We start from the raw sequence: 18133 nt of genomic DNA, 5'->3' as shown, positions 1-18133 counted from the left end.
GTAAAGAGTCTTAATTAACGGGGAGGGAGACCGCTCCACACTGACAGAAACATAAATAGAAATAATGAAGTCACTGTGGGGTTAGGACTGTTTTTGTGGATAAGGACCAACCTCCGTCCTCGGGGCCTTTCGGAGAGTCTTGTGCACCCTCAGGCTTTCATTCAGAGACGTTTCTTCTTCTCCCCGCTGGAACACACAGGATGTTCTGCTGTAAGATTTTCCAGAGAGTGAAAAACACGGACGTCACAGCTCAGGACGCCTCAGAGGAGATTCTCTGAAGACTCAGGGTGATGTATATCTGGGCGTGGTCAGCTAATGAGGGAGAGAAGACTCCGGTACAGTCAGAGTTCATTCTGATCAACACATTCACAGGCTTTAGATAAGGACGCCCTGAATACACACACTGTCTGCCAGCTGGTTGGTTACTCCAGTGTCCTCTCTGTCTGAAATGGGCGTGGCTTAACAGTTAGATTTGTCTCCTGTTATCTTATTATTAACGTCTCTAAATGTGTGGTTTGCTTTATGTTTTATGACGTTTCCTGATTTAGTGGTGACACCTGGGTACACGTGAAATTAAAACGATGATATGTTTAACATTCAGGCTCTTCTAGCTGAATAAAACATGGTTGTTACTGGATGATGTAGACGTCAATAGACTTAGACAAACTTTATTGATCCACAAGGGAAATTACTTGGTCACAGTAGCTATAAAAAACACTCATAAGAACCACAGATAAAAGAAAGATGAAATAAAATAAAATAAAAATAAGTAAAATAAAATCTAGTAAGATAAAATAGAAATAGTATAAGCAAAAATGTACAAATTAGCATATGGACAAATGTACAAGAAATAGAGACAGAAGAATATATGTTATATACACACTACCTTTTATTTCTTAAAAAAAACACTATTACACTACTATACTAAACATACTATTATTAGTATCATATTGATAATATAATGTTATTATAACTGAGCAACATATAATGTACTATATATTATAATATTACTGTTCTATCTGTATCATTACACCAAATAGCAACGATCTCTCATCATCCTCTCCTCTTTGTTTACCTGTACTGTATTTTATTTATTTATTTTGTTTCTATTTGTTTCTTGTCATTAAATCTCTCATTTCCACACATACTACCCTCCAGACTGAACATCCACCCACACAGCACAGCACTTGCTATGTTGTTCAATGTCCTGCACCAACTAAATAAATAAATACATAAATTAGACTGAATAGGGTTTAGATAGACTGGGATGTGACCCACTTGCTAGCCTACATTAGACAGGTGTAGAAGTCAAAAGACAGAGCTACAGGAAGCCTCTGGTCTCCTGACAGGGACAGGGACTCTGGCCCTGAACATAATAGATGTTATTAGAAATGATAACAGAAATGTTACGGTGAGATTTTATGCTGATCTGCTGTTTCTTTATAGACGCGTAACAGGTACTCTGGGTGTTTAAGGTGGATGGGGGGGGGGGGTGTTTTATGTAAAGAGCTATTTAGGTAGTCAACAACATAAAGAACCTGACACATAAACGTAGGTAATAATTTTAATTCTAATCATTTTCCAGAGGTTTTAATTGACCCTGAGCATAAAAGGTGAAGGTGAGCAGAGGGTTAATGTCCAGGACCAGTAGCCGTGGCTCTGGTCACTGACTCCATCATCTGCATCACTGCTGCAGACTCTGGTTACATGAATAAAGCAGAAACATCTGAAGGTCTTTGCTCCACACCAAGAGAAGAGAAACAGGAAGTGATGAAAGTAAAGAGAAAGGTTCAAAGGTCACACAGAGGACTCTTCATCTTCATCTAAAACCCACAAACATCTCCACAACATCATGATCATCTAGACTGAATGAAGCGTGGATCAGCTGATTCAGACACTTTGCTGCTCTACCTAGCCTCAAAGCTAACAGCTAACTAACTTCCTGTTTCCTCTTTTGGATGAGGAACTCAGACTACTGCCACCTGCTGGTAGGTGGAGTTATTTCCTCGCAGCTGAAGGACGCGTACCAGCTGATCATTAGCTGAGGTCTTTGTGGTGTGTTCAAGTGCAGGCTGTTGGTCCGTACAGTCGGCCTTTGTTGCCAGTAGTTTCTAAATGTCTGTACCTGTAGAGCTGGTGTGAACGGTGCAGGGACACGTCCTGTATTTCTGTTTAACCAACCAGACGTTAACGAGCTTCGTCACACCAGAGCGGCGCGGCCCCGATCGACAAGATCAGCCACCTTCATCTGACTAATGAATAATTACCAGCAACGTTTCTGTTCTTTTTTTTTTTTTTTTTTGTTTTGATCGTTGCCTCTGAACGTTTGACACGCATATGCTTGAGATGTGAAACCACATTTTCAGAGCAGAGTAATTAAACAGTATTGTTCTGGAGCACAGATGAAAGTAAGAAGGTCGTAGCTGGAGCGCTGTGTGACATGTTTACATCAGACCAGCTCCCAATGAAGCAAAAATCAGACTCAGTTTAGTTCAGGGGCCACAGGCAGCACAGTCTGATGGGAAGGGGGCCAGACCATAAAAACAGCATAAGAAACTGGGGAGTATAAGTGTTTGCTTTAGACCAAAGAAGAATATATCCTTTTACAAAAGGTTGACGTGTCTTAGGTGTAATTTCAGCTCGTTGCTGTGTCTGCTGTTTAGGTCTCAGTGTCTCTCATCAGTTACTTTTATTAATAATATCCATATGTAATTTTTTGCACTTTGCAGATTCATCCCGTTGGATTCTCCGGTGGCACGGTACGAGTGTTGTGAATGCGTCACGCAGCGATGCATGCAGCAGCTTTAAGCAGCTGCGTGTGACGCCCGGCGATGACGTGAATCACTGAGCCAGGATTGTACCTGTTTTAATATTCAGCCACAAGGCTCCACTCAGCGAGGGGCTCAAAATGGGAAAGTGGTGGCATAAATCACAATAACAGCCCTAACACTCTCACGGTTGCTTTGATTATCTACCGAGAAGCAGCGCCCCGCCGTATTTAATGATGCCTCCGGTTCGCAGCGAGCCTCGGACACTCATTTGCGCCGCACTTCATTGTGTTTCTGTTGGTGCAGAAAGCAAGCTGAATGATTGGCCTTGTCTGGCTGGGTTGAACCGTTCACAACAGCCTGGAGCTGCCCTGTCAATGATCTATCCTTCTGCTTCTTTATAGTACGAGTACTTATTGATCTGATATGTCACCTGCCCAGAATCGGTGATGACGGAGCTGGTAATCAGTCATTTGAGAGGAGAGGTTGTTTGTTTCTGTTTGGGTCTCCATCCTTCACTCTCTCTCTGTCTCTCAGAGCTCGTGTCCCCTGGTGTTGTCTGGTGCAGACTGAGAGCAGAGGAGGGGTGGAAAGGAAAAAAGAAGAATGACATCTCAGAATTGCACGCAGAGGTTTTTGTTTTTAGCTCTGCAGGGAGAGAACACAATACAAGAGCCCTTATTCTGCCCCCGGCTGCCTCACTGGTCGTTTTTCCTCCGCCTCACATGGAGCTGATGGAACGGATATTCTCGTATTTCTACACCACACCATGATTCTTATCACTTTACATCAAATAGTATGTTCAAGGAGAGGGAGAAGATATCGCCCTTGGCTTCACCTCGTCAGCACATTGTTGATGTTTGTGCTACTCAAGGATTTAGGTTTTTATTCTGCTTATATTTCAGGTATTCAGCTAAAAGACCTCTCTGCTCTCTGGTGGACATGCTCCTATTAGACGTGAGGTCACGAGCTGCTCCTCAGCGGACCCGTTCACATTGTCCTGCGTCAGGTTTTAATGCGGCCGTCTCTTTCTCTCCGCTCCTGCAGAGGTTTGCCGGGAACGTGAATTCGGAGGCCGTCGTCCAGAACAAGCTGTCCCACCCGGTGAGGACGCGGTTCCTGCGCTTCGTCCCGCTGGACTGGAACCCCAGCGGCTGGATGGGCCTCAGGGTGGAGGTGTACGGCTGCTCCTACAGTGAGTAACACGCGCCCTGCAGTTAATCACACACTTTGGGAGCACTCAGTCTGCACATCAAACCACGGTAGTTACACCACACCTGGCTCTGCTGCTCGGCTCTTGATGGAGAGTAATGGCGACTATTTCGTCTTCATGTGGTTTTATCATTCTGTGTGGAACTGAAGACAGAACTGAAAAAAAAAAAAAAAACACTTCCAGGTAAATGAATCCCAGATGCATGGAGCTGCTGTGACTCTGGGCTTTTTACTGTGATTTATCAGCTTAAAAGGGAACATTAGTGGAAAAGCAGCGTCAGTGTTTTATTGTAATGATACAGGTTCATACTGTGTTAATGGATATTTTCTACATTTCTGCACAAACATCATTTCTGGAAGAAGACAAAGAGAACCCAAGTAAACAAATGAACTAGAAATATTAGACGTGTGCTTTGATTTATTCAAGACATTTGCAAGTGAAGCTTTGTCTCCAGTATCTGCTGTGACCTCCTTGTCACTAAATGTTTCTAGTAACTACTGATCAGTGGTCTACAGCAGCTTGGAGGAATTTTAGCCCATTCCTCAGAACAGAACCACTTCAGTTCTGAGATGTTGGTGGGTTTCCTCACATCAACTGCTTGCTTCAGGTCCTTCCACAACATTTCTATTGGATTAAGGTCAGGACTTTGACTTGGCCGTTCCTAAACATTCATCTTGTTCTTCTTTAACCGTTCTTTTGTAGAACCACTTTTGTTCTTGGTTCTCGTTGTCTTGCTGCATGACCCAGTTTCTCTTCACATTCAGCTCATGGACAGATGTCCTGACATTTTCTTTTAGAGTTCACTGGTAGAATTCAGAATTCATTGGTCCATCAATGATGACAAGCCGTCCTGGTCCAGATGCAGCAGAACAGGCCCAAACCAGGACATTAGCACCCCCATGTTTGATGGAGGGATGAGGATCTGATGCTGGAATGATGCAGTGTTGGTTCATCTCATTTAAACCAAACTATTCTACTTTGGTCTCATCTGTCCACTAAACATTGTCCCAATAGTCTTCTGTCTTGTCCACATGATGTTTAGAAATGTTCTTCTTGGAGAGCAGTGTCTTTGTCCATCACACCATGGTTGTTGAGTGGATTCATCAACATTAACATCAGCCAATGAGAGAGAGGCCTTTAGCTGCTTAGAAGTTCCCCTGGGTTCCTTTGGGAATTTTAGCCCGTTCCTCAGAACAGAACCGTCCTACACTTCCACAAACTGTGAAGACTTGTGTTTTGTAAAACTAAACAAGGCAATAATTTGGCTTTAACACCTCTCTGATATGTAATATTGCCTGAACAAACAAATGAACGAGTACAGTATTTCTGTTTCATGTGTTTGACTGGGTTCTATTTATCTCCTTTAAGAACTTGTCTGAAAACACGCTGATGTTTTGAGTCATTATTTTTGTTGTGCAGAAATTACAAAGGTTGCAAATACTTTTGAAGCAGCAGCTCTGTGTTCCTACTACGTTTGTATCAGGCTGTAAACATGTTTATTTCTGCTGTAAACATGTTGGAGGGACGTTCAGGTTGTAGCAGCGTTTCATTTTTCAGGCTCAGAGGTTAAAAACGTGCCCAGAGCAGCTTCCACCATCACATTGCATGCCTCCGTTCGTATTAACACCAGCAGGCTAATTAATATACAAACCTCCATTTAGTTTTCATGCCTCATGGTCTCCTGTTAATGCTGCTGGTTTCATACAGACACAGTAGAGAACAAATAAAGACCCACACACACTGACTCACTCCAGTCGCTCCATCATTTCAAACCTGTAACACCCAGCAGATGTGAAGATAGCTGCTCTTCTGTCAAAAACAAAAGGTGCATGTGTTTCCAAGAGCATCACGTGCTGTTAGAGAGCGTACCCTGAATCACTGGCTTTATTTAACCGCCCCGACATAATGGAAGGTGGTGTAATTAACGTAGCGCGCTCGGCAGTTACACAAGAGCCTTAAAATATTTCAAGAAGCTCCGGGAACGCACGCACGTGCACGAAAGGAGGAGAAGAAGAAGAAGAAGAGAAGCGCCGGGACGCACGGCAGCAGTTCCATCCAGAGCAGGCCTCCATAAAACACATGTAATGGGGATTCACTGGCACGCTGCGCCCACGCGTTGTGAGGCGGCGCTAACTAGATGAGCCAGTGAATTACTGTAGTGTGGAGCGGCATCAGAACACGGCACACTGAGCAGGTTTATGAGAGCCACCCACACCGACCGCTCTAACGTTAGACAAAGCTGCTGCCTCATGTACTCACTGTTGTTGCTGGCTTTATGTTTATGTACCTAAACTAATGACAGAACACACAGAGCCAGGTAACACACAGCTCTCTGCAGAGTTACAGGCTGGAAGCTCTGGATCAGTACTGGAGACGATTCACATTCATACATTTAAAGACTGGCTTCATGTGGACAGGGCGAAGGTCACAGCTCACAGGCTGCATTAGATCCAGTGAACCTGAGCAGTTAGCAGGAAAAATACAGGTGTAAATAATTAAAGCTGGGCCCCGCTCCATGAGCAGCACGTGAGAGCCCCGGCCCGGATCCTTTGAGTGGAACCATCCAGCCGTCGTTAATATCAGGGAGGCATTATGAACACTGGGGGGATTATTCTGCTGCACTGCAGAGGAAATGAATCCATTAGAATAATTAAGCAACAAATGTCAAACATCACTGCAGCTTCATTGTGTTTAGTTCTCTTTCTTTGTTTCTGTTGCTAACAGTCATGCTATCATCATATATGCACAGCGCTGCTTAACAGTCAGATCACTCTGCAGAGTTTTCTACGTCTCTGCACAAGTCTGAAAGTAGACAAAGAACTTAATCAATACAAGGAACAGAAGTAGGTGTAAAAGTAGTAGCACCAATAGTGTTCTAATAATAAGAATAATAATAATAGAAGAAGAAGTCGTGTCCCTGTTTTGACCTGATGCTCAGAATACACTATTTGCAATTATTATTATTCTCAAACATCAATTATTGAACGATCCACTTAATGATATGCACATAGAGAATTTCTGATTCACATATCTGTATCTGCTCAGGTTTGTTCTGATCTGAAGCAGAGAAGCTGCTGTTTGCTCAGCAGAAGGTCAGCGTGTCCCAGAGCGTCTTACTGTGGTCTCCTTTCAGAGTCCTACGTGGCAGACTTCGACGGCAGAAGCTCGCTGCTGTACCGGTTCAACCAGAAGTCCATGTCCACGGTGAAGGACGTGATCTCTCTGCGCTTTAAGAGCCACCAGGCCGAGGGCGTCCTGCTGCACGGGGAGGGCCAGAGAGGAGATTACATCACCCTGGAGCTTCACCGAGGAAGACTGGACCTTTACCTCAACCTAGGTCAGATCACGCCCCCCCACCACCCCCATCCCCACCCCCTCCCTGCCCCCCCACCACAGCATCAGCTCTCAAAAATCAGTTCTTTTGTTTTCCAGTCCAGGATGTGAGTGTCCTCGTGGTGATTTGGAGAGTCATTGGTGGAGATTGAGGCAGAGATTGAGAATGATTGAGAGCGTATGAAGCTTTTAGAGGAGGTGTGCAGCGCAGGATGTCTTCCTGATGGAGCTGGCATTTCATTTCTAGTTTTCCTGCGACATACCGAAGGACAAAGTTATGTCTTCAAATTGACAAATCTGTAGACGACGCTGAGAGCGCAGCTGTGTTATCAAGCCACAGATCCACATGGTAACAGACAGGCAGCTGATACCGGTCCAGTCACGTCTCTGCTGTGGTCTCTGTGTTTGTCTCCAGACGATAGCAGGCTGAGGTTCAGCAGCCGCCGCGTGGCCGTCACCGTGGGCAGCCTCCTGGACGACCAGCACTGGCACTCGGTTCACATCGAGCGCTTCAACAGGCAGGTCAACCTGACGGTGGACGCCCACACGCAGCAGTTCCAAACCAAAGGAGAAGGACACTCTCTGGAGGTGGACTACGAGGTGAGTCCAGGCTGGTGAATGTGTACGACAGACAACACTGATGGAAAGAATGAATTATACAAAAGACAGAGAAGCAGCAGACGTCTAGTGTTTGATGCCTCAGAGGATGAACAGACAGCTAATAGGACCAGCCACCTCTGCACAGCTTGTAACACCGTGTGACTTTAGATTTTAACCCTAATAGTCCTCGACTGGTTTTAAAAACTGAATGTTACTGAAATCTCAGCTGCAGCTCCACCAGACCTGATGCAGCAGAAACTAAACTGTCTCCACGTTAGACACCGTTGAACCAGGCAGTTTATTTTTGGGTTGGTTCAGTTTTCCAGAGTTTTGCAGCAGTGAGGAGCTGACCAGAGTTAGCTTTAGCCCTTTAGCGTCACGCATCAGGTGCAGGTTTCTGTGTTGATTTCCAGCCATGAGCCGACTGCTTTTGTCTGGACTTCAAGGGTAAATGTGACGTCTGTTGTGATTAACTGCCCCCTGATGGAAGTGAAGAAGAGCGGAGCATGAATACTGACCTGCAGTGACCACATATATGTAGATGTGTGTCTCAGAGGATGATTAGCCTGCTAAGAAGACGCCTGCACAGCTTTTAACACGGTGAAATGGAGACATTTACTTTTAACCCTGGTAAAGGGTCCTCTGCTGTTTTTAGACGTGTCTCCCTGAGTGGCGGCGCTCATTATCACCTGCACGTCTCCGGTTCCAGCGTCTAACACCGACCTGTGGATTGACCAGATATATGCAGAACATTAATTCACCCGTGGCTGCTGCAGCCCCCGCTCCTCTGGGAGGGCTTCTCTAAAGATTTTCAGGATTTGCTTCAATCCATCCACCAGATCATTAGGGAGGTCGGGCACAGGTGTGGGGCCGACTCGCTGTTGGTGTTCTACATCGTCTCAGATGTGAGGACGAGGTCGGGGGCTCTGGACAAACCGGACAAAAAAAAAGTTCTCCCACACAAAAAACCACTCTGCAGACTGGGACGCGGTTTGGGGGGAGGACAGAGAAATGTTTCTCAACGTGAAGCTGGAGCCTGAAGAGACGGACAGATACTGAACCATGAGAGCAGCAGCAGCAGAACACAACCTCTGAGCAGTGAGCAGTGTCCCCCTGGATGCACTGAGTGGGCGTCGTTCTCTCACTGTACTGATTTACTGGCTCAGCTGTCCATGCAGCTAGAGCTGAGGGCACATGTGTGCAGAGTCCACTCTACTTTACTGCTGCTGCTGCTTCAGCATACAGAACTATCTATCTATCTATCTATCTATCTGTATAGTTGTTTGACCAGGATCCGTTCCTCCCTGTACTGATGACCGTTTCCTGTTTCCTCTTCATCACAGCTGAGTTTCGGGGGCATCCCTCTGCCCGGTAAACCCGGCACCTTCCTGAGGAAGAACTTCCACGGCTGCATGGAAAACCTCTACTACAACGGGATCAACGTCATAGACCTGGCAAAGAGACGCAAGCCACAGATACACAGCGTGGTGAGTCACTTAGACACGCTGGGGGGGGGGGGGGGGGGTCACCCAGTCCACCGTGTGTCCTGAAGAACCTCCAGCTGAAGGGACAGAGCCCGGCTGTGTCTGCAGCATTTAGAAAGTATCTGTTAACATAAATTTACTTTGCTCTAATACCTGTGTGATGATCTTCCTTCAGCAGAACACTGACCTATTGATTGACTGTGTTGTTGACAGACAAACACTACGTTTCCACCTCAAGGTTGACCCCCCCCCCCCCCTCCTAATGGCTTCCTCCAGCGTATTTACACTATACACTCATTGATTTTCTGCCTTTAAAGGCTCAGACATGTGAAAACAGCACTTTGCCATTTAGCATCTATCTCACGGCGCAGAGTCTCCATTAAGGAGAGAAACTGATGTGATGATATTTAAAAGGAGTGGAATAAATACGGAACGAGAACACGTGTAGGCGACCGAGAGGAGGTGGGCGAGCATACTGAGAGGAGAGACGTGGAACTAACGCTTTCATTTACTAACCATAGATCAGTACAGTAGGGTCCAAGTTAAGAGTCTCACGCAGAGAGGCTGGCTGTACGTTCCTGGAGGTGTCTCCTCATCAACAAGCGTCTGTGTTCCTTTCTCTTCAGCGTTATATGAAAATAAAAGCGTACATTGTGGACGCAGAATGTGGAGAGCTTCAGGTAGAGGCCTGGAGATGGTTGGTCGGGGTTAAGGTTGTCAGGACTCCTTAGTGTTCCTCTAATAATCAGAGGTAGAGGCTGGTGTTAAGAGAATATTAGCTCCTAATAACCATATTCAGGCGCAGGTAAACAGAGCCAGTGATTCAGATGTTAGCAGGTATAAAGTTTCTCAGGCTTCAACATGTGTAAACACGGAGCTGAGGCTGAGGCTGATGATGATGATGATGATGATGGTGTAGCGTCTTATCTGCAGAGTGCTTTCTTGTTTTTCTTTCTGCTGATTTGTGACAGCGTCTGATTAGTCAGCTTTACCAAAACAATCATCACATCCATTATGAAGGCGGCGGCGGCGGAATTAAGTCTGAGTGCATTCTGGAGGGGTCACCTCCTGCACCAATCAGACGGGCCGGGCCAAAGAGCCACGGGCCACATCTCATCGGAGACAGCTCTGCCTCCACCGTCTGACTGCTGCTGCTTTAACGGGCCTCCGCTGACAACCAGGGCTGAGGTGGAGCGGCGAGCTGCCGTGATGGAGGCTGTAATGGAATTTCAATGGGACAATCTCGCCGAGGTTGATGGGAGGGAATCGCTTTGAGAGTCAAAGAGCTGTGATTGCTCTGCTCTGGGCTGCAGGCAGCACCACTGATGGGACTCTGACCTCAGCAGACGCTGAGCTAACACAGCCGCTGTTTCTGTTGAGTCTGCTCGGCCACATTGGTTTAGATCATCAACTTCATAGATTAATAGATCCTTGTATTAATCTTGGATCTAGTTATTTTTTTCTTATTCTGTTTAATTTGACTGAAAACACAGTGAAGGCACAAGAAAAGGAAACGATTAGAGATTCTTAAGGACTAGTTTTTGCCCAAAATGCTGCACTGCTCCTTTAATCCTTTAATCGTCCTGGTTTTTCTTTGATTAAACTTTCATCTCCACCTCTTTAATGTCATTTTAATGAATTCATATTTTCATCTAAGTTGTACAAATTGCTGCTGATGAATAATTTCCCATTTAAGACAAACAGTGTGATTCCCGGTTCTGTTTTGGGCTAGAACAAGTCTCTGCTCACGCTCCTTTAACCAGCCGCTCCCTTTTCTTCTGCATATCAACGTGACATTTATTTGCAGACATGCCACAGCGGATCTCCCTCGACACCGGCCTCTGACTTGTTGCTGGAGTTGCATGTAAATCTGGGTCCGTTGCTTTTTCGTCCTCCAGGGCAACGTGACCTTCTCGTGTTCCCCGCCCCAGCTGGTGTCTTGCACCTTCCTGAGCTCCAGGAGCAGCTTCCTGTCGCTTCCTTCGGCAGCGCCGGCCGTCGGGGGTTTCTCTGTTCGCTTCCAGTTCAGGACGTGGAACCCGGACGGGCTGCTGCTCTCTGTGCAGCTCAACCCGAGCCCCCAGAAACTGGAGCTCCAGATCAGCAACAGCATGCTGCACCTGACCGTCCACAGCTCGGGCCGACAGAAATCCGAGGTCTTTGCTGGTGAGTGTCTGAATTTCTCTCTGTGTTCAATAAATAAGTAATCAGACATTTTGTGCATCTCATTCCCTGAGTGAATTTAAGAATCTCTTTTAAACCAAATCTCACGTTTGAGGTTTTAACGATTAAATCAAATCCATTAATCCTACAAACAACAAACATGATAAACGTTGCATCCAGTTCACAAAGAAGCAATAAAATCTATTTGAGGCATGATGAACAGCTAAAAGGTGCTGTGGATCTATTCCACTCTAAAAGACCTGTCCTCTGCCAGGACAAAAGACCCTGTGAGTGTTTCAGTGGGACTCTGAGGCATCGCTGAATAACACTGTGTAACGGATGGCCTTCACGATGCCAGACGTTTTCAATTTAGCCATTCTTCTGGTTTCTACAGTGACCTCAAGTGAGTGCAGGGTAGGACCAGTCGCTGAGCCAGCCCTCCTAATCATCCTATTGATCCTGGTCTTATCGTCTGCAGTGATGCTGCCGCCCCAGCACAGCGCAGAAAGACTCCAGCTAAGACATGCTGGTGGAAAAAAACCAAAATGGCTTTTTGGAAGAATAGTCTTGATTGAACATGTTATTAAACTAAACTTTAGCGCTGAGTCTCAAACATCAACACATCAGAGCATCACTGCAGAATAATCTACAGTCATTGTCCTTCTGGAGAGAGGAAAAACATCCTGGCTCCTTTTTCTTGTTTGTATTTCTTGAAACCAATCAGAAGACGTCTTTGGATGCAGCCGCGTAAAAATAGAAGGAGGAGAAGCCGGAGTATACTTCATGGTGTATTTCAGGAGGACCTCACTGGACTCATTAAATACGATACGATACGATATGATACGATACGATACAATACGATATACGATACGATACAGTATGATGCAATTCAATACGATACGATACAATGCAATACATTTTTATATATACGATACGATACGATACAATACGATACGATAACATTCGATACGATACGATACAATACATCACAATATGATACGATACACTGGGATACGATATATTGCGAGACGATACGATACGATGCAATACATTACGATATACGGCACGATACAGTATGATGCGATTCGATACGATATGATGAAATATGATGTGATACGATGCAACATGATACAATGTAATACGATATGATGCGGTATGATACAATACATTACGATACGATACAATGCGATACAATGCAATACATTACGATGCGATACGATACAATGTGATACGATATATGATGCAATACATTATGATACGATACAATGTGATACGATACGATACAATGCGATACGATATATGATGCGATACGATACAATGCAATACATTACGATACGATACAATGCGATACGATACGATACGATACGATACAATGCGAGACGATACGTATCGATGCGTTGCGATGCGATGCGATGCGATGCGTTGCGATGCGTTGCGATGCGATACGTTACGTTACGTTGCGATGCGATGCGATGCGATATGATACGATACAATGCAATACATTATGTTACGATACGACGCGATACGATACGATATGATATACTGCGTGAACAATTATTAGGCATTAATAAGTTGCACTTTCAACGATTAGATTTGTTATTTAACAACAACAGTGCTCTTGGTCAATCCAAAATATTAATAAACCTCAAACCTGAATATTTAAGAAAGTGAAAATGTGGATTTGGCTTTTGTACGAGAATATCTGTGTGTGCAGAATTATCATGCAACTCAAAGAAACACAAAAATATTCCCCTCTCAGTTAAGGAAGCAGAGTTAAGAGGAAGAAAAATACAACGTTAAAATGGTGGAGGTTGAATAAACAACATGTACATCATGAATAATAGGAATACTGAGAACTCTGACAGGAGTGTTGCACAAATATTGCACAGAGTGACGTGAAGAATGTGTCAAATCCTTGAGGTGCACTGCATGTGTACAGCACACAAATATTACTGCACAGAATGAGTGAGAGGTAAATTAGTGACTGAAGGAGCTACCTAAGGTCCTACCGTCTCTTCCTCCTGTCATGTTAAAGCTGCTCATTTTCTGGGTTTTTACAACAAGAAGGTCTTATTACGTATCTAATCGATCCATCGGGGCGGTAAGATGGCACAGTTTTACTATGAGTAGGCTCATTGAAACATAATATGAGCCCTTTAAGGAACAGTTTATGGAATGAGTGAGATGAGAAGCCTGCACATGTCTGTCTTTTAAACTTCCCCTCAACACTGTTAGCATTAGCTTAGCATAAAGACTGGCCTAGCCAAGCTGTGGCCTCAGATTTAACTGCATTAGACTTAGTATATTCTAAAATGTATTAACTGCTTTTGTTTTAACTGGAAAAAAAAACAAAAACTTGAAAATGTGAAAATCTGTCAGCTCTCACAAACATCTGGGCAGTCATGTACATTTCTTCCGGATCCTGTTTCTTGTTTTTCTGGCCTGAGTGCTTGTTTGTGTTCTTCACACTGATCCACAATCTGAGGATAGAACACGCTGCTGCTGAAAGTAATTTCATCCGTCTTCCTTTTATCACCTTTGTCCTCAATAAGTGTATTTTCTTGGAATTACTTGGATGAACCAAAATATCATCCAATCCTGCGGATGGGATTTCTTAGCAAAGATAACGCAGATAAGTGTGATTGTTTTGGGGAAGTCAGACTTTGGGCAGGTGGTGGGCTTCAGGGAAATAAAGATGGAGGAGACAGCCAGAGCTGAGGGACAGTATTCCCTTTTATATAATTTACCTCAAGCTGCATTAAATTACCATCTGCACAAGGACATATCCGCCTGAGAGCTGCAGCACACGAGGAGGACGACCCAGAGTCCTGCTGGAAGTTTACCTGCAAATGAATTTAGCGCAGAGTAGAGAAGAGGACTAATGTAATACAAGTCATTAGTCATTTAGTTTACTCATTATTTACTGGGCTTTTCATGGGGATTCCTTGTCTTCCTCCCCGGGTTAAATTTTTGGAGGTCACAGCTGAAATTATTATCCAGCCAGAGCTCTGATAGCATCTTGGTTACAAATTCAGGCGGCTAAGAAAGCCATTATCATATTCCACACACTGAGGGATAATCCCCAGGATCAGGTCTGTAAATGTGTGTCAGATTTACCGCAGACATGGGGGGTAAATTCCTTCATTTACGCCACGATACTGAAGTAATATTAGTCCAGTGTGAGAGGAATGTAGGATGTGTTGTAACCAAACAGTGAGATAAGAGCAGAGAAGCATGAAGATGGAGCCGGTCAGTAAACAGGAGCATTATCTTTTTATTTGCATTTAAGTGCCACAAGAAAAAGTTTTAATTAAAAACAAGTTCAACTCATAGACTGCTCTCACATTTCTAACCACGTCTCCTGCAGAGACATCGGCCTCTCATTAAAATCAGCTGCTACCATTCATTACATGTTTCTAAATTTAAACCTTTCTCCTCCAGTTTTCCGTTTTATTAGACGAGCGGCTTTTAAACTGTATCTTTACCAGATTGACGAGCAGAAACCAGCTGAAGACACCGGAGCATTAATGTGAGAAGAGTATTGATGTTTGTCCTCCAGAGATGATTGGCTTCATTTTCACACAGAACAAACGCCTTGCCGTCGAATCAGCAGCTGCACAGCGGTTCATGTAAAGTCAGCTTCAGCTTCCTCCACCTCACTCTGCACCTGTCTGACGTGACGTGAGGCGGCTCTGTGCCTCTGCAGCTCCACGGCAGCGGCGACATGAAGCTGTCACATGAAACGGCGTCTCCTGCAGGCGGTGGCGGGGAGAAGGAGGGAGCGCACAGCTGAGCAGCAGATAACTGAATAAATAACTGATTGGACGGCTGTCTCATGATGCTGCTCTGACTCTTCGGGACCGGCCAGCAGCCGGGCGCCCAGCAGATTGTTTAGATATATTATTATGACCTGAAAGGGTGAGGAGAAAGTCAGACGGATGCCTCCCTGCAGCCCCTCGCGGCTATTCTGCTTATTCCCTGAAACAGTCAATGGAGTGAAGAGAAAACGCCCGTGGCTCTCAGTCTCACGGGATGAGAAGCATCATTGGACTCAGAGTGAAATTCTCAAAATCTCCCTAGAGCCTGGACAGTTGTGATTGTAGGGTAACTAAAATAACTGCACACCTCCGCCTGGATGCTCATTCAGTCTGGATTAGTCAGATTGGAGGCGTGGCCAGTAAATCCCCTCCACAGCTGACTGTCTCTTTAAAGCAGGATGCTCTGAAACACCTCCAGTGTTTAATGACAATAATTAACAAGCAGGCAGACGCTGACGAGTCATTTCTCCACATTTCCACGTTCACCTAAGCGATGAAGCGTGCGGAGAGAATGGAGTTGACAGGTGACAGAGCGGAGGAGGCAGAGTTTGAGTCGGGGGGCTGTGAGTGACGGAGGCGGCTGGAAGCTCTGGAACTATCTCGCTGAAAACAACTGCGCTGAGAGGGAAATTTAGGATTTGACAGGAGAACTGGCAGCTATCACCGCAACTAAAAGCGCATCAAACGTGCATCTCTAACTAAACCCCAAACAGCCGCAGAGAATATTCAAACACGCTGGAAGCTGCTGAGCAAACACAACTAAAGAGGGAGAGAATGTACCGGGGTCTGAAGTGTCTGGATGTGTTCTCCGTCAGGTCGCAGAGTCAACGATGGGCTGTGGCACTCCGTCAGCCTCGACACCAGGGACCTGCAGATCACCTTGGCTCTGGACGGCCAGCCTTCCTCCACGACGGAGCTGTGGGAGGAGGTGGAACCGAGGAGCAGCTTCTATCTTGGAGGTGAGTGTATTCTTTCAGTGTGTGCAGCAGTAACAAAGCTCTGATTCATTCTCTGTTTGACTGAATATTCTCATTTCCGTGCAGGCTGCCCCACCGCCGACTGTCAGGGCCTGACCACGGCCTTCCAGGGATGCATGCAGCTCATATTCATCAACAGCCAGCCCATGAATCTGAGCCACGTGCAGCAGGGGCTGCTGGGAAATTATAACGAGCTTCAGTTTGACACGTGCAACATAAAAGACAGGTAAAGTAGTTTGAATTTCTGCTCTGCACTTTTATTTAATAAGAGGACGGTTCTCACATGTCGGCTGAAACTTTCAAACATTTGACTGTTGAATGTCAAACATTATGCGAGCTGGCAGCAAAGAGTTATTCATGCCCACACTGTTAATTTGTGGATGGCAGTGTGTTGTCTGCAGAGCAGCCTGGAAGTCACTGACATCTTGTCCTATACAGACAAACAAGCTGACAGGATCAGCCAATTAAATTGCAGCAGAAACTCTGCAGCACCTTCTCTGGCAGAGGACTATGCTAACAAGCTGCTCCCTACTGTCCTGTGTGGCGTGCTATCCCTCATTACCCTGCACAGCTGAGGGCCCCGTGAGCAGGATTGGCAGACCTACGAGCTCCATAAACGCCTGCGTGTGGATTGAACATTTATAGAAGCGAGACAAACATGCAAACCGCCGTTTTCCTCTCGTGTTTGCCCCGAGGAGACTCTCTCCTTTGTCAGACTGCAGACTACCTGCTCTCTGGGCCAGATTGTTCGCAGTCGGAGGATATGCAAACACAACAGCGCTGCCAGTCTGTTGTGTCAGTGGGCAAAGGGATGCTCTGTAGGAGCTGACAGGATGATGGAATGAGATGTTTTCTTTTCTCCAGCTAAGCAGCAGCCGTCTCCCACAATATGTTTTTATTCTTGTTGTTTCATCAAATTGTCTTCAGAGGAGCAGAGAGGCTGTGTTGTGCCGATTGGACTCTAAAGGGAGAGTCTTTTCTGAAGCAGAGCGTTTCTCTGAACTGGCAGCTTTCTGAATGAGTGGACCGACACATTAACTGTTCCCGTGGCCCGGGGGGGGAATGCAAGAGACATTGCAAGGGAACGCAAAAAGTTGATGAGAAATAAATTCCCACCGTGACTGTGTGGGGCTCCTTCCTAATGTGGTGTGACTGCTGGAGTTTCTTTTTGCATGATTACTGCAGCGTTCGTTATTTGATTTATGTCTAGTCTCTGGCCACTAGGAAGAAGAAGAAGAAGAAGAAGAAGAAGAAGAAGAAGAAGAAGAAGAACATCTGTTCACCTCCTTTTCCTTTAGCTTCTAGCTCTGATTTGGTCTCCACCCTCTCCTCTTCACTGTAACATCAGCTAAGGGTTGCACGAGTTCAGATTTTTTTAAAGTTGACTAGTCTCTGATGACGTCACAGTAGAAAGTAATACATCTATCTTCTAGACCTGAATCCATCTCATGTGCTACATGGCAGCCCCTCAGCACCATCAGTAGCATTTAATAGTCCTCCACAGTGTGTTGTTAGATGGGATAGTGTAGCAGCTAAAGGTCTAATAACTTTATCAAATAGTTGATGTGCAGCCTCCTTCTCTCTGTTACCACAGGACGTTTGGTCAAGTTGTTAACTTGGACCGTTCCTCTGCTAGCGTTAGCATTAGCATGTCTTTGTTGCAGTAGTACTTTAGTTGTAGTTCAGGACTGACATGTCACAGAAGTATGGGCTTCATCTTTAGTGAAGTATGAACCAATGACCCACTGGACTCCTCACCTGTCTTCTAGGAGGCGTC

The 18133-nt window shown here is 45.3% G+C and overlaps 1 protein-coding gene across 1 annotated transcript in view; it reads left to right on the top strand.

Moving 5' to 3' along the window:
- Window positions 1–18133, top strand: part of LOC311488302 (contactin-associated protein-like 5) — a 76708-nt gene that overhangs the window by 24335 nt on the left and 34240 nt on the right. The window contains exons 4-10 of the mRNA XM_084544929.1: window positions 3816–3963; window positions 7115–7318; window positions 7730–7914; window positions 9258–9401; window positions 11297–11564; window positions 16195–16338; window positions 16423–16582. Of these exons, the coding sequence (XP_084401055.1) occupies window positions 3816–3963; window positions 7115–7318; window positions 7730–7914; window positions 9258–9401; window positions 11297–11564; window positions 16195–16338; window positions 16423–16582 (1253 nt within the window). The remainder of the gene's footprint in view (window positions 1–3815; window positions 3964–7114; window positions 7319–7729; window positions 7915–9257; window positions 9402–11296; window positions 11565–16194; window positions 16339–16422; window positions 16583–18133) is intronic.

Source organism: Chelon labrosus (assembly GCF_963514085.1).
Source record: "Chelon labrosus genome assembly, chromosome: 5".
NCBI classification, from domain to species: domain Eukaryota; kingdom Metazoa; phylum Chordata; class Actinopteri; order Mugiliformes; family Mugilidae; genus Chelon; species Chelon labrosus.
The sequence above is the reverse complement of the archived record's forward strand: the minus strand, read 5'-3'. Positions and strand labels throughout refer to the sequence as shown.